This window comes from Gorilla gorilla, chromosome 4, assembly GCF_029281585.2.
Source record: "Gorilla gorilla gorilla isolate KB3781 chromosome 4, NHGRI_mGorGor1-v2.1_pri, whole genome shotgun sequence".
In the NCBI taxonomy this organism is placed as follows: Eukaryota; Metazoa; Chordata; class Mammalia; order Primates; family Hominidae; genus Gorilla; species Gorilla gorilla.
Window position 1 is genome coordinate 144,945,030 of NC_073228.2, and position 16,335 is coordinate 144,961,364.

General features: G+C 37.2%; 1 protein-coding gene across 1 annotated transcript; it reads left to right on the top strand.

The window, feature by feature from the left end:
- The first annotated feature begins 2,722 nt into the window (after positions 1-2,722).
- Positions 2,723-16,162, top strand: LOC101126280 (protocadherin beta-4). The gene has a single exon (XM_031010855.3). The coding sequence runs from the start codon at positions 12,299-12,301 to the stop codon at positions 14,684-14,686; it is 2,388 nt and encodes a 795-aa protein (XP_030866715.1). The 5' UTR covers positions 2,723-12,298; the 3' UTR covers positions 14,687-16,162.
- Positions 16,163-16,335: the final 173 nt, after the last annotated feature.

A 16,335-nucleotide genomic window follows, 5' to 3' on the forward strand; every position in this document is an offset into this window, starting at 1 on the left:
AAGTACAGAGTATGTGAAGCACATCTAGGCTTCTAAAAGACAACCACAACCAGGCATAAGCTGGTGCTGTTATTAAGGACAAGTGGAAGCCACCTTTATTTGCCATGATCATCCTACACCTGGTCTAGGACTTACCCCAGTCTTCTCTTCCATTCCTTTAACCACCCATAAAAGGATTTCCATTTTCTTGATCGCTGATTTGACTCATCTCTGTTCCTGTGCTACTCAGATGTGGAGGGTCAACTGGGAAACTTCAGTGCATTGCAGCTCAAAAGAAGGCCTCTTCCTGAGCATTTTGGGAGTATCAACACCACTGGGATTTAGTTCTAGAGCTTTCAGTGTGAGAAGTTTCTGGAATATCAGAAACAAATATCAAATTTCTGAAGCCAATTGTCTCTAATTAATGTGAGCTATCTATGAGGAAAGACTTTTAAAAGAAATTTAATTTCTAGAACAATGTGAGATTTATTTTTTAAAAATTGTATTCTCTAAATTGTATCTTTCTGAGGTTTTTTGTTTAAATTTATCTCTGAGGAAATGAATTTCTTCATCCCAAATGTTTCAATTCTATTTAATTTAAAGTAGGTAACTGGCAGTATTGAAGTTTCACTGTCTATGTTTGTTATTACGAAAAAGGGTATTGTATATTTTACTGCAATTTTAAAAAAGAATATATTCTGAACATCAGTGAAAATGGTAGCGAATGGACCTCTGAAAAATCTCTTCTCCAGGAAAGCACTGGGGAAACTGAGAAAAATTTTCACAATCTACTGCTTCAGAACTCTGAAATTTAAACAAAGATGTGCAGCAACTTAGGGAAAATTTATTGAGGAAAAAAGGTCTGACTCTTGGTTAAAAATAGTGGTTTTTGTGGCATTTTAACTGGCCTATTTCCATCTCCATCTCTCTAGCTTCTTAGTAGCCTTTAAAGTTAAAAATTTACAATCACAATGAAAATTAGCAGCTTGGCAGCCACCAGAGGAAACAGAACAGCACCACAAAGAATTGTCATTATTTGATCTGTTTGGTGGTTCCCTGGAGGACTCCACTTGCAAGGCTGTCTTTAATTGCCTGAATCAGAGCTTGTCTAGTACAAAAAGTCTGGGTGACAGAGCAAGACCCTGTCTCAAAAACAAACAAACAAACAGGGCCAGGCGCGGTGGCTCACTGCTGTAATCCCAGCACTTTGGGAGGCCGAGATGGGCGGATCACAGGGTCAGGAGATCGAGACCATCCTGGCTAACACGGTGAAACCCCGTCTCTACTAAAAATACAAAAAAAATAGCTGGGCGTGGTGGTGGGCGCCTGCAGTCCCAGCTACTCGGGAGGCTGAGGCAGGAGAATGGCGTGAACCCGGGAAGCTGAGCTTGCAGTGAGCCAAGATTGCGCCACTGCACTCCAGCCTGGGTGACAGTGCGAGACTCCGTCTCAAAAAAAAAAAAAACAAAAAACAAAACCCAGAAAGAAAAAGAAGGAAAGAAGGAAGGAAGGAAGAGAGAGAAAGAAAGAAAAAAGAAAGAAAAAAATAATAGATCAACTGAAATTATCCAGTCTTAGCAACAAAAAGATTTTCAAAAATGAAAATGAACAGAGACCTGTGGGACACCATGAAGCCTACTAACTACACATACTTGAAGTCCAAGAAGGAGAAGAAGGAGACAGAATAACAGAAAGAATAGCTGAAATAATGGCTGAAAATTTCTCAAATTTGATGAGAAACATTAACCTTCACATTCAAGGAGCCCAGCAAACTCCAACCAGGATAAAGTCAAAGAGATTCATGCCTTGACATCATGATCAAACTGTCAAAAGCTAAAGACAAGAAGAGAACCTCAAAAACAGCAAGAGAGAAGCAACTCATCACATTCCTTATCCTGAAAAATCTTATCCTCAATATGACTGACACTGATTTCTTACAGAAATAATGGAGGCCAAAGGGGAGTGGGATGACACATTCAAAGTGCTAAAAGGGACTATCTTTTTTTTTTATATATGCTTTAAGTTTAGGGTACATGTGCACAACGTGCAGGTTAGTTACATATGTATACATGTGCCATATTGGTGTGCTGCACCCATTAACTCGTCATTTAACATTAGGTATTTCTCCTAATGCTATCCCTCCCCTGTCCCACCACACAACAGGCCCTGGTGTGTGATGTTCCCCTTCCTGTGTCCATGTGTTCTCATTATTCAATTCCCACCTATGAATGAGAACATGCGGTGTTTGGTTTTTTGTCCTTGTAATAGTTTGCTGAGAATGATGGTTTCCAGCTTCATCATTTTTTATGGCTGCATAGTATTCCATGGTGTATATGTGCCACATTTTCTTAATCCAGTCTATCATTATTGGACATTTGGCTTGGTTCCAAGTCTTTGCTATTGTGAATAGTGCCGCAATAAACGTACGTGTGCATGTGTCTTCAAAGCAGCATGATTTATAATCCTTTGGGTATATACCCAGTATGGGATTGCTGGGTCAGATGGTATATCTAGTTCTAGATCCCTGAGGAATCACCACAGTGACATCCACAATGGTTGAACTAGTTTACAGTCCCACCAACAGTGTAAAAGTGTTCCTATTTCTCCACATCCTCTCCAGCACCTGTTGTTTCCTGACTTTTTAATGATCGCCATTCTAACTGGTGTGAGATGGTATCTCATTGTGGTTTTGATTTGCATTTCTCTGATGGCCAGTGATGATGAGCATTTTTTCATGTGTCTTTTGGCTGCATAAATGTCTTCTTTTGAGAAGTGTCTGTTCATATCCTTTGCCCACTTTTTGATGGGGTTGTTTGTTTTTTTCTTGTAAATTTGTTGGAGTTCCTTGTAGATTCTGGATATTAGCCCTTTGTCAGATGAGTAGACTGCAAAAATTTTCTCCCATTCTGTAGGTTGCCTGTTCCCTCTGATGGTAGTTTCTTTTGCTATGCAGAAGCTCTTTAGTTTAATTAGATCCCATTTGTCAATTTTGGCTTTGGTTGCCATTGCTTTTGGTGTTTTAGACATGAAGTCCTTGGCCATGCCTATGTCCTGAATGGTATTGCCTAGGTTTTCTTCTAGGGTTATTATGGTTTTAGGTCTAACATTTAAGTCTTTAATCCATCTTGAATTAATTTTTGTATAAGGTGTAAGGAAGGGATCCAGTTTCAGCTTTCTACATATGGCTAGCCAGTTTTCCCAGCACCCTTTATTAAATAGGGAATCGTTTCCCCATTTCTTGTTTTTGTCAGGTTTGTCAAAGATCAGATGGTTGTAGATGTATGGTATTATTTCTGAGGGCTCTGTTCTGTTCCATTGGTCTGTATCTCTGTTTTTGTACCAGTACCATGCTGTTTTGGTTACTGTAGACTTCTAGTATAGTTTCAAGTCAGGTGGCATGATGCCTCCAGCTTTGTTCTTTTGGCTTAGGATTGACTTGGCAATGCGGGCTCTTTTTTGGTTCCATATGAACTTTAAAGTAGTTTTTCCCAATTCTGTGAAGAAAGTCATTGGTAGCTTGATGGGGATGGCATTGAATCTGTAAATTACCTTGGGCAGTATGGCCATTTTCATGATATTGATTTTTCCTACCCATGAGCATGGAATGTTCTTCCATTTCTTTGTATCCTCTTTTATTTCATTGAGCAGTGGTTTGTAGTTCTCCTTGAAGAGGTTCACATCCCTTGTAAGTTGGATTCCTAAGTATTTTATTCTCTTTGAAGCAATTGTGAATGGGAGTTCACTCATGATTTGGCTCTCTGTTTGTCTGTTATTGGTGTATAAGAATGCTTGTGATTTTTGCACATTGATTTTGTATCCTGAGACTTTGCTGAAGTTGCCTATCAGCTTAAGGAGATTTTGGGCTGAGATGATGGGGTTTTCTAGATATACAGTCTTGTCATCTGCAAAGAGGGACAATATGACTTCCTCTTTTCCTAATTGAATACCCTTTATTCCCTTCTCCTGCCTGATTGCCCTGGCCAGAACTTCAACACTATGTTGAATAGGAGTGGTGAGAGAGGGCATCCCTGTCTTGTGCCGGTTTTCAAAGGGAATGCTTCCAGTTTTTGCCCATTCAGTATGATATTGGCTGTGGGTTTGTCATAGATAGCTCTTATTATTTTGAGATACGTCCCATCAATACCTAACTTATTGAAAGTTTTTAACATGAAGCGTTGTTGAATTTTGTCAAAGGCCTTTTCTGCATCTATTGAGATAATCATATGGTTTTTGTCGTTGGTTCTGTTTATATGCTGGATTACATTTATTGATTTGCGTATGTTGAACCAGCCTTGCATCCCAGGGATGAAGCCCACTTGATCATGGTGGATAAGCTTTTTGATGTGCTGCTGGATTCGGTTTGCCAGTATTTTACTGAGGATTTTTGCATCGATGTTTATCAGGGATATTGGTCTAAAATTCTCTTTTTTTTGTTGTATCTCTGCCAGGCTTTGGTATCAGCATGATGCTGGCCTCATAAAATGAGTTAGGGAGGATTCCCTCTTTTTCTGTTGATTGGAATAATTTCAGAAGGAATGGTACCAGCTCCTTCTTGTACCTCTGGTAGAATTCGGCTGTGAATCCATCTGGTCCTGGACTTTTTTTGGTTGGTAAGCTATTAATTATTGCCTCAATTTCAGAGCCTGTTATTGTTCTATTCAGAGATTCAACTTCTTCCTGGTTTAGTCTTGGGAGGGTGTATGTGTCGAGGAATTTATCCATTTCTTCTAGATTTTCTAGTTTATTTGCGTAGAGGTGTTTATAGTATTCTCTAATGGTAGTTTTATTTCTGTGGGATCGGTGGTGACATCCCCTTTGTCATTTTTTTATTGCGTCTATTTGATTCTTCTCTCTTTTCTTCTTTATTAGTCTTTCTAGCGGTCTATCAATTTTGTTGATCTTTTCAAAAAACCAGCTCCTGGATTCATTGATTTTTTGAAGGTTTTTTGTGTGTCTCTATTTCCTTCAATTCTGCTCTGATCTTAGTTATTTCTTGCCTTCTGCTAGCTTTTGAATGTGTTTGCTCTTGCTGCTCTGGTTCTTTTAATTGTGATGTTAGGGTGTCAACTTTAGATCTTTCCTGCTTTCTCTTGTGGGCATTTAGTGCTATAAATTTCCCTCTACACACTGCTTTGAATGTGTCTTAAAGGGACTACCAACCAATAATTCTATATCCACCAAAAGTATCTTTCAAAAATGAAAGAGAAATTAAGATATTACCAAAAAACAATAAGTGACTGATTACACTGGTAGCAAACCTACTCTACAAAGAAATATTAAAGGTAGTCATTTGGGCTAAAATAAAAGGACACCAATAAGTAACTTTAATCCACATCAAAAAATAAAAGCCTCATGAAGGGAAAGTAACTTATAGGCATATATATATATCTAGGGAACTATTAATGTGTTTTTATTTGTAAATTTTTTATTGAAAAGAACACTGCATAAAGCAATAATAATCAATCTATGTTCATAGGTATATAATTTGTAAAGATGTAATTTGTATGACAATGTAACACAAAGGAGGGGAGAGATAACATAGCTATATAGAAACAAAATTCTATATACTATTGAAATTTAATTGATATTAATCTGAACTAGATTGGTAAAAGATGTTCACTTTAATAATCAGAGAAACCACCAAGAAAATAACTAAAAAAGGTAAAAAAAATTGAGAAGTCAATTAAAATGGTACCCAAGAAAATATGTGTTTAACACAAAAGAGAACAATGAGGAAATAAAATAATAAGACGTAGAAAACAAAGCAAATTGCCAATATAAATCTACCTTATCAGCAACTATGTTAAATGTGAATGAATTACACACTCCAATTAAAAAGCAGAAGTTGGCAGAATGGATTTTTAGAAATGATCCAACTCTAGGCTGTCTACCAAGGGAAACTTTAGATTCAAAGACACACATACGTCGAAAGTAAAAAGATGGAAAAAGATACACTATGTAGATAGTAACCAAAAGAGCTAGAATGCCTACATTAATATCAAGCAAAATATACTATAAAACAAACACAAAAGTTACTAAAAATGAAAAGTTAAGGAGGGGAATTTTATAATAGTAAAAGGGTCAATCCATTAGGAAAACATAATAATCATAAACATATATGCACCTAATAAGAGAAACCGAAAATAAATGGAGCAAAAAGAGACGCAAATGAAAAGTTAGACAATTTGACAATAATAGCTGAAGACTTTAATACCACAATTTTCAATAAATGATAAAACAATGAAACAGTATCAACATGAGAAAAGAAGACTTGAATAATGTTATAAACCAGCAGTACTTAACAGAACACTCCATCTAACAACAGCAGAATACACATTATTTTCAAGTGCATATGAAACATTCTCCAGGATAGACTATATTTTAGGCCATAAAACAAGTCTTAATGAATTTGAAAGAGTTAAAATCATATAAAGTATGTTTTCCAGCTACAATGAAATGAAATTAGAAAGCATTGGCAGAAGAAAATTTGGGAAAGTCACAAATATGTGGAAATTAAACATTTAAAAAAACAATGAATCAAAGAAGAAATCACAAAGGACATTAAAAAATACTCTGAAATGAATAAAAATGAAAATGCAACATACCAAAACTTATGGGATACAATAAAAGTTGTGCTTAGAGGGAAAATAATAGCTGAAATACCTATATATTTTAAGAAGATCTCAAATCAGTAACCCAGACTTCCACCTTAAGAGGCTAGAAAAAGGAGAGCATACTAAAACCAATACAAGCTGAAGAAAGGAAATTATTAGAGTGGAAATAAATAAAACAGAATAGAAAAACAATGGAGAAAATAAACTAAAAGTTGGTGCTTTGAAAAGATCAATAAAATTGGCAAAGCTTTAGCTAGGCTGATGATGAAAAAAGAGGACTCAAATTACTAAAATTTAAAAAAAGGAGGAAAAAGTATGACCTATTTCACAGGTCTTAAGGGAATACTATAAACAATTTTAAGCCAACAAATTAGAAAACCTAGATGAAATGGAAAAAAAAAACCCTGGATTAAATGGAAAACACAAACTACCAAAATTGACTAAGGAGAAATAGAAAATGTGAATAGACCTGTAATTGCCAAAACTGACTAAGGAGAAATACTAGGTTGTTGCAAGAGTAGTTGTGGTTTTGCCATCACTTTCAATGGCAAAAAACACAATTACTTTTACACCAACCTAACAAAAAACCTGAATAGACCTGTAATAAGAGATCGAACCAGTAATCAAAAACTTTCCACAAAGAAAAGCCCAGAACCAGATGGCTTCACTGGTCAATTCTACCAAATGTTTAAAGAAGAATTAACACCAGTACTTAATATACTCATTCAAAAAATAGAGGAGCAGGGACCACTTTTCAACTCTATTCTGTAGAGGCCAGTATTAACATGATGACAAAACCAGACAGTGATAACACAAGGGAAAAAATACATACCAATTTCTCTTATGGATATAGATGCAAACATTCTCAACAGAATTTTGGCAAACTGACTCTAGTATCACATAAAAATGATTACATACCATGGCCAAGTAGGATTTATCTCAGGAATGCAAGGTTGGTTCAGCATGTTAAAATCAAACAATGAGCCAGTTGCAGTTGTTCATATCTGTAATCCCAGCATTTTGGAAGGCCAAGGTGGGAGGAATGCTCGAGGCCAGGAGTTCAAGACCAGGATGATCAACATAACAAGACCCCATCTCTACAAATTTTTTTAAATTAGCTGAATGTGGTGGCTTGCACCTGTAATCCCAGCTACTCAGGAGGCCAAGGCATGAAGATTGCTTGAGCCCAGGAGCTCGAGGCTGCAGTGAGCTATGATGGTGTCACTGCACTCCAGGGGCCTGTGTGACCTTGTCTCAAGAAAAAAAGATTTAAAAAGGGATTTGAATATACCTAGTCCTAAAGTTAAAAATGTTAAATTCATACTATTTTGAATAGTCTATTTTAAAAATGAAAGAGTATTTTTAAAACTTCACCATGACTTGAGGATGGTTTTGTTCTTACTTTGAAAGGGGAGAATAGAGGAAAATTAAACATTAATTTTTGAGAGAAAGAGATAAATTTGACTATTATTTCTTTAAATCATATTTCCAATAGCACTATTTCAAAATGTTAAGCTCTCAATAATAAGTGGTTACTATCAATGGTTTGTGGAATTTATTAGAAATTCTTATAAAAGGAATGATCTCCTGGAATGTTCTATTAAATGGGTACAATAGATACATCAGCTGACCATTTGAATGAAATAGCTGTAAAGCAAACAATAGTGCTCAGTGGTGAAAGCAAAGTAAATTTTACATTAGCTAACTTTCCAAACTTAAACCTATAAGATATTTTTAAAGTCACACTCACTGAAATGTACATGTAGGAAGGGGATACTTGAATAATTAGAGTTTGACTTGAGAAATTTGTGATGGAATCTAAGATAATTTCTAATAATTTTTTCTAGAATAAAAATAGCATTTATAAGTTTAATATATCAAAATATTCAAATATGTGATATATAACTTAGAATATATCTTTACAATCAGAAAGTGTGGGCTTTTCAACTTTGTTCCTCTTTTCCCAAGATTGTATTCTGGGTACCTCGCATTTTCATGTGAATTTTACGGTCACTTTACCAATTTCTGCAAAAAAGCCAACTGAAATTTTGATAGGGATTGCACTAAATCTGTAGAGCAATTTGGAGCATACCAATATTTTAACAGTCTTAAGTCTTCCAATCCATGAACACTTTTCATTTACTTAGATCTTCTTTAATTTCTTTCAATGATGTTTTGTAGTGCTCAGTGTTCAGTTCTCCCACTTCTTTTGTTAAATTTATTCCTAAGCATTTTATTCCTTTTGATGATATCTATTATAAATTCCATTGCCTTCTTGATTTCATTTTTGATTTGTTCAGTGCTACTGTATAGAAATACAATTGATTTCTGTATAGTGATCTTGTATTCTGCAACCTTGCTGAACTCATTTATTTATTTTAGTAGTTTTTGGTTTTATTTTTTTTAGAAAGAGTCTCACTCTGTCACCCAGGCTGGAGTGCAGTGGCACAGTCATGGCTCACTGAAGCCTCAATCTCCCAGGCTCAAGCAATCCTCCCACCTCAGCCTCCCAAGTAGCTGGGACTACAGGTGCATGCCACCACCTCTGGATATATTTTTTTTTTTTTGTAGAGACAGGATCTTGCTATGTTGCTCAGGCTGGTCTCAAACTCCTGACCTCAAGTGATCCTCCTGCTTGGCCTCCAAAAGTGCTGGGATTACAGGCACGAGCTGCCATGCCCAGCCTCAAATTTCTTTAAAATGATTTTTATCTTTCTTCAATGATAAGGTTCTTGCCTATATTTTACCAGAGAGCAACTAGTTTCCTGCGTATCCCTCTATTTTATCTTTCTTTGTATATTTAAAATGAAAAAAAAATTAAATATCATGCTTCAGATCTGGCAACCAATTATGTAAATAGTCATATGAATCCTTCAGAATGGATAACACAGCTTTTCTGACTGGTATGAAATAGTTTTCAGGTGCTCATTCTTTACTTCATTAGCTTATCTTATATCATTAGCTTATCCTCCATTCAGGTGTAACAGATCTTTTTTTTCTGATAAATATGGCAGTTTAGGGAAATAAACTATGGCATAATATGCTAGGCCATTCTTCTAGGCCACGCTTCTTGATTGTAACCTTAAACCCTTTATCAGAACCTAAACAACTTTTCAAAAGATCTATACATATTTTTATGCAATGTTTAAGGCTATGAGTAATTCATTATGTCACTCTTCATTTTTTTCACCTGATAATGATCTCGACAAAAATGTTGAGTATTAGTTTTCCTTCCAATGTGTAAGTTGTATAAACATCTCTCTTTACTGGTAACTAACTATCTCTAAAGGGAGACAAGTAATTTTTAAGTTTCTAATAATAATTGAAAATTTGAATATAAATATATTTCACCTATGATAACCATGTACCCAAGGCAAGGCTGAAGTTGGGATCTAAATTATCTGAAAAGTTGTTCACCTCTCCAGCTCTGCTTAGGTATAGAAAAGAATGGTTTCTGGAGTCACATAGTAACAGTTTAAATCCTGGCTCTGCCATTTCACATGCTGTATGACTTTGGACAGGTTATTTAAACTCTGTGTGCCACAATTCTTTGTCTTTAAAATGTGGCTAATAAGACTGCCCACCTCATAGGGTTGTTGGGGTGATAAAATGAGTCAACATATGCAAAATGCTTAGAAAAATATCTGGTGTATAGTGGATATATATGTTAATGTTATTGAGATTTCATTTACTTTTGGATTGCAAAAGGAACTGAAAAGACCCAATTCTTACTCTATGTCAACATGTAGGAATAAGTAAACAAAATATGGTTTGAATTTTGTCCTGAATGCATTAACTTGAATCTAACTAAAACCTGGTTACCATATTAGAAACAATTTTCTCTTTGATTTGCCCAGGAGATTTGTTTTCCAGTTATGTCTAAAATAATACTCTTTCTTTTTATTCTTTGCAGTATATATTTTTATTGTTTTTCATTTAATAGTGATGCATAGTGTATCTTTTCTGATTTACTTTAAATGTGAAAGAAAATTCTAAGATGTTAATATTATTACTGCCATTGATATATCCCTTATAGGAATTAATTAATAGAAATAGAATCAAAGTAAATTTAGTTATATAATGCTTAGCATGTATTATATTCTCAAAATTCTGTATTCAGTTTCAGACATGTTCAAGGCTGAATATATGATCTGACAATAATCTGCTTATATAGATAAAAACATCGTTTGAGTGGATTAATTTATTAATTCAACTGGTATTTACTAAATAAAATCCATGTATCTTTCAAAAATTTTTACTAATAACTTTCTATCACTATCAGAATCTGAAATCTCAGATTTCATGCTTTAAAAAGAATTAATTTAATATGAATTATAAATTATAATTACTTATATGAATTGGATAATTAAATAAAATAACAAGATATTTAAGGGGAGAAAATCTTATATGTTGCAAGATAAGTGGTGCTCCATTCAGTGTATTAATTGCAACCAATAAATTGGTTAACTGTGTCTCAGTGGTACCATTCTTTCTTATTGTTTGAGAGTAATCACAGTAGCTACACACTGTGGTGGGATCCATTTTATACACAAGTCTCTTTACTTCACCATATCTGAGTAGAGACAGCCTAAGTCACCCTTTGGTCACAGAATAAAATATTTTAAATCAGTGCTTCTTGTTTTCCCCAAAATTAGCTGGTCAAGGAATATGATATCTGGGATACAAAAGGTGAGTGTGGTAACAGGCAAACTCATTGTAAAATATAGATTACATCTATCTTGCTAAATAAGCTCAGCTTAAAGCCTTTAACTTCACAAAATTCTGTGACTGTTACTCACTTTTGTCTTGACATTATCCTCATAATAGTCACATAGAATAATCAAGTCCTGTTACCCTCTGAGCTTCAGTTTTAGTTTCCTTATCTTTTATTTCCTCTTTAGTTCTAAGAATCTGTGATTCTAATACTATTTGCCTTACTCCTAGGTTCAATGTAGGTTCACACTATAAATTACTTGATACAAAACAAGATACCTGTCTATTCATCTGTATTACTATTTGCACATTAAAGTAGGAAAATAGAACCTTTCGTTTCAAAGGTAGTCCCGCTTTAGACCATGTATAGAGAACATCTTAAACTTTTGCATCATCACAAAGTCCTCACATTCTTAGAAAAGAACATTTATAACTACTAAGAATTGAATTGAAAGTGTATAAAAATTTGTCTCCTGTGGTTGGATTATGTAAAGAAGAAATGGAGTTCTTTGAAGTTTCACTGATAAGCGTGTGGGGAGTCTGAGATATCTTCTTGATTTGTGCTCATGATTATTCTGGTTCGTGCACTGTAATGAAATAACCTTTTAAATTATGCAGTTTAATGTAACAAAGTTTGTAAAAATTCTATGCTCTTAAAAATGGCTTTTATTTTAAAACTTCCCAAATACGCTGTCTTGAAGTTGTTAATTTCTCAATCAAGACGCAGGGTGGCGCTGCAGGCTAAGTTGTGAATAATGAGCCCTAAAAAGCTCGCGCGTATTCTTTTGTGTCGCTAGACGCAATCAAAAACACACGGAAGAAGCGTTACAAGCAGTGCAGGTTTACCAACGGCTTGGGGCAGCGATATACTAAACAAATTTAGTATTAAAAGCAACTGTGTGACGATTCCTCCAAACAAGAAATTGGAATTGAATGTCTCAAGTCTCGTTGCGGTTGCTGAAGGGATTGGATATACGGACCTGGACTCCAACATGAAGAAGCTAGGGAGAATTCATCCAAACAGGCAAGTGTTGGCCTTTATTTTGATGGTGTTCTTGTCTCAGGTTCGCCTCGAGCCTATTCGTTATTCTGTGTTGGAGGAAACAGAGAGCGGCTCCTTTGTAGCCCATCTGGCCAAGGATCTGGGCCTGGGAATTGGGGAACTGGCCTCCCGGTCAGCCCGGGTGCTGTCTGACGATGACAAGCAGCGTTTGCAGCTGGATCGTCAGACTGGAGATTTGCTTCTGAGGGAGAAACTAGACCGGGAAGAGCTCTGTGGTCCTATTGAACCGTGTGTACTGCATTTCCAAGTGTTCCTGGAAATGCCGGTGCAATTTTTTCAAGGAGAATTATTGATCCAGGACATAAATGATCACTCTCCAGTATTCCCTGAAAGGGAAGTGCTCTTGAAAATACTAGAAAATAGCCAGCCGGGTACTCTATTTCCGTTGCTAATAGCTGAGGATTTGGATGTGGGCAGCAATGGTCTTCAAAAATACACAATCAGCCCCAATTCTCATTTTCACATTCTCACTCGAAATCATAGTGAGGGCAAGAAATACCCAGATTTGGTGCAGGACAAACCACTGGATCGAGAGGAGCAGCCTGAGTTCAGCTTAACCCTCGTGGCGCTGGATGGTGGGTCTCCACCTAGGTCTGGCACGGTCATGGTTCGAATCCTGATCATGGACATCAATGACAATGCTCCTGAGTTTGTGCACACTCCATATGGGGTGCAGGTCCTGGAAAACAGCCCCCTAGACTCTCCAATTGTTAGGGTCTTAGCTAGAGATATAGATGCTGGAAACTTCGGGAGTGTTTCTTATGGCTTATTCCAAGCATCAGATGAAATTAAACAAACTTTCTCAATAAATGAAGTCACGGGAGAAATACTGTTGAAAAAAAAATTGGATTTCGAAAAAATTAAATCTTACCATGTAGAAATTGAGGCCACAGATGGAGGAGGCCTTTCTGGAAAAGGCACTGTAGTCATAGAGGTGGTGGATGTGAATGACAATCCCCCAGAACTTATCATATCTTCACTCACCAGCTCCATCCCAGAAAATGCTCCTGAGACCGTAGTCTCTATCTTCCGAATTCGAGATAGAGATTCCGGAGAAAATGGAAAGATGATTTGCTCTATTCCAGATAATCTACCGTTTATTCTAAAACCAACTTTGAAGAGTTTTTACACCTTGGTAACAGAGAGACCACTGGACCGAGAGACCAGCGCTGAGTACAACATCACCATCACCGTCACTGATTTGGGGACGCCCAGGCTGAAAACCCAGCAGAGCATAACTGTGCAGGTCTCCGACGTCAATGACAACGCCCCCGCCTTCACCCAAACCTCCTACACCCTGTTCGTCCGCGAGAACAACAGCCCCGCCCTGCACATCGGCAGTGTCAGGGCCACAGACAGAGACTCAGGCACCAACGCTCAGGTCACCTACTCGCTGCTGCCGTCCCAGGACCCGCACCTGCCCCTCGCCTCCCTTGTCTCCATCAACGCAGACAACGGCCACCTGTTCGCCCTCAGGTCGCTAGACTACGAGGCCCTGCAGGCTTTCGAGTTCCGCGTGGGCGCCTCAGACCGCGGTTCTCCGGCTTTGAGCAGCGAGGCGCTGGTGCGCGTGCTGGTGCTGGACGCCAACGACAACTCGCCCTTCGTGCTGTACCCGCTGCAGAACGGCTCCGCACCCTGCACCGAGCTGGTGCCCCGGGCGGCCGAGCCGGGCTACCTGGTGACCAAGGTGGTGGCGGTGGACGGCGACTCGGGCCAGAACGCCTGGCTGTCGTACCAGCTGCTCAAGGCCACGGAGCCTGGGCTGTTCGCCGTGTGGGCGCACAATGGCGAGGTGCGCACCGCCAGGCTGCTGAGCGAGCGCGACGCAGCCAAGCAGAGGCTGGTGGTGCTTGTCAAGGACAATGGCGAGCCTCCGCGCTCGGCCACCGCCACGCTGCACGTGCTCCTGGTGGACGGCTTCTCCCAGCCCTACCTGCCTCTCCCGGAGGCGGCCCCGGCCCAGGCCCAGGCCGACTCGCTCACCGTCTACCTTGTGGTGGCGTTGGCCTCGGTGTCGTCGCTCTTCCTCTTCTCGGTGCTCCTGTTCGTGGCGGTGCGGCTGTGCAGGAGGAGCAGGGCGGCCTCAGCGGGTCGCTGCTCGGTGCCCGAGGGCCCCTTTCCAGGGCATCTGGTGGACGTAAGCGGCACCGGGACCCTGTCCCAGAGCTACCAGTACGAGGTGTGTCTGACAGGAGACTCTGGGACTGGTGAGTTCAAGTTCCTGAAGCCAATATTTCCTAATCTCTTGGTTCAGGACACCGGGAGGGAAGTTAAGGAAAACCCCAAGTTCAGAAATAGCTTGGTATTCAGTTAAGTATTGTATTTAGTTCAGTGAACCGCCCGTTAGTTTTGTCAAACTTCCCACTGCAATGCCTTTATTTAAAAAAATTGTCTACTTATCTAAATATTCATACCACAATTTCAAACCTACTCATGTCCCTGATAAAGCTAAATTTGTCCCTTTTTTATTGTTATTAATTGCACTTAACATTTTTAGTTATACTGGGTATTTAGTATGGATTTTCTCCATATTTGATCTATTGGTGATTAATCTTTTTGTAATCATAAATTACTCAATTAGGATAAAAATAAATTATGTCTTAATGAAATTCTTAAATTAACATCTTTTTAATGGAACATTTAAGTGAATATATGAATCTTGAATTTCTAAATATTTGTTGTGCCTGTCTTTACCATGTAACTTAATGTTTGCAAGGCCAGAGTGTTTGAAAGTTTTGAACTTAACTTTATAATTACCTTGTCCTTTCTGGTTGACTATACTAGGCTAAGCCCTCTTAATAGCCATGAGTGTAAAATTTAGTTTACTCATTTTTCACAAATTGTATATAAACATGCACTTCACTACATTGGTAATACACTAAAATTGTGGTCCTTTTCCTCTTGTGACCACCACATGTCTAGTGATTATTTTGTTTATTTGGTTGCTACTTACCTAGCACATTGTAATGTTCCATGAATGCTAATATTAAATTTTGTAAAAATAACTTATTTATAAATAATTTTTAAAGAGAAAAATCTCATATAATTTGTCATAATCTTTCAATAAATAAAACTGTTAAATCATGGCCTGATATCATCTTAAAAAAAAATCTCAGAATCTGAAATAAGCCCTAAATTTCTCCCCAAAATCAAGACTCTTGAGAGCATCATAGGTCTCCTTGTGCTCCCTTTTACTCCCTATAAATAGAAATCTAAGTATACTTTAATATGTATATATTTTTTGGTTTTCCTACAGCTTCTCCCCATCTTTCAAAAGAATCATGAAATTTCTTCTGCACCTTGGCTATTCTGTTTAAATCTGATAATCGGTTGATCTCAGGTTTTTAACTGTACATTACTTTGCAGATATGGACAGCCTTTACAAAAATAATTTTTAAATGCTTAATTATTTTTATCTGTTCTTTAAGGTAACCTTCAGTTATTTTGAATTAATTTAACTTCTCAATTATGCCAAAGTTGCACTTGCATGAAATAAATATTATTTTGTCCTTGTATAGACTGGAACAGTAATAAATTTATCTGAATTAAAATTGTTTTATGCTGTGATCAGTAAGCCCAGTAAGCTAGGTAAAGTTGTATGGATATAACTATAGGACACCTCTATTTTACTTTTGGCAGAATATGAGCAACTGAAGAACTTGCTTTATAATCTAACATTTATTTTTAAATCTCAAGTATCATCCTACTGGAGTTAAATTACTTGCACTTTTCCTTGAATTACTCTTTTTTTCTAAACGTGTAATGAAATAAAAAGGAAAATTGACTGTTATTCTTGAAACATATTTTTTAGCATTTATTCAATTTAAAAATAAAAGTGAAGAAGATATAAAGTGAGAACAGAATATAACATAAAAATATGTAAGACATAAATATGGTAGTCAACTTTAATGTCTTCTTCCATTTATTGTTAGCTATTTAAATGAAATAGCTTTGAGGCCGGGT

Bases quoted from the DNA above. Each gene is read 5' to 3' on its own strand.
- LOC101126280 (XM_031010855.3), top strand. From the start codon at position 12,299: ATGAAGAAGCTAGGGAGAATTCATCCAAACAGGCAAGTGTTGGCCTTT.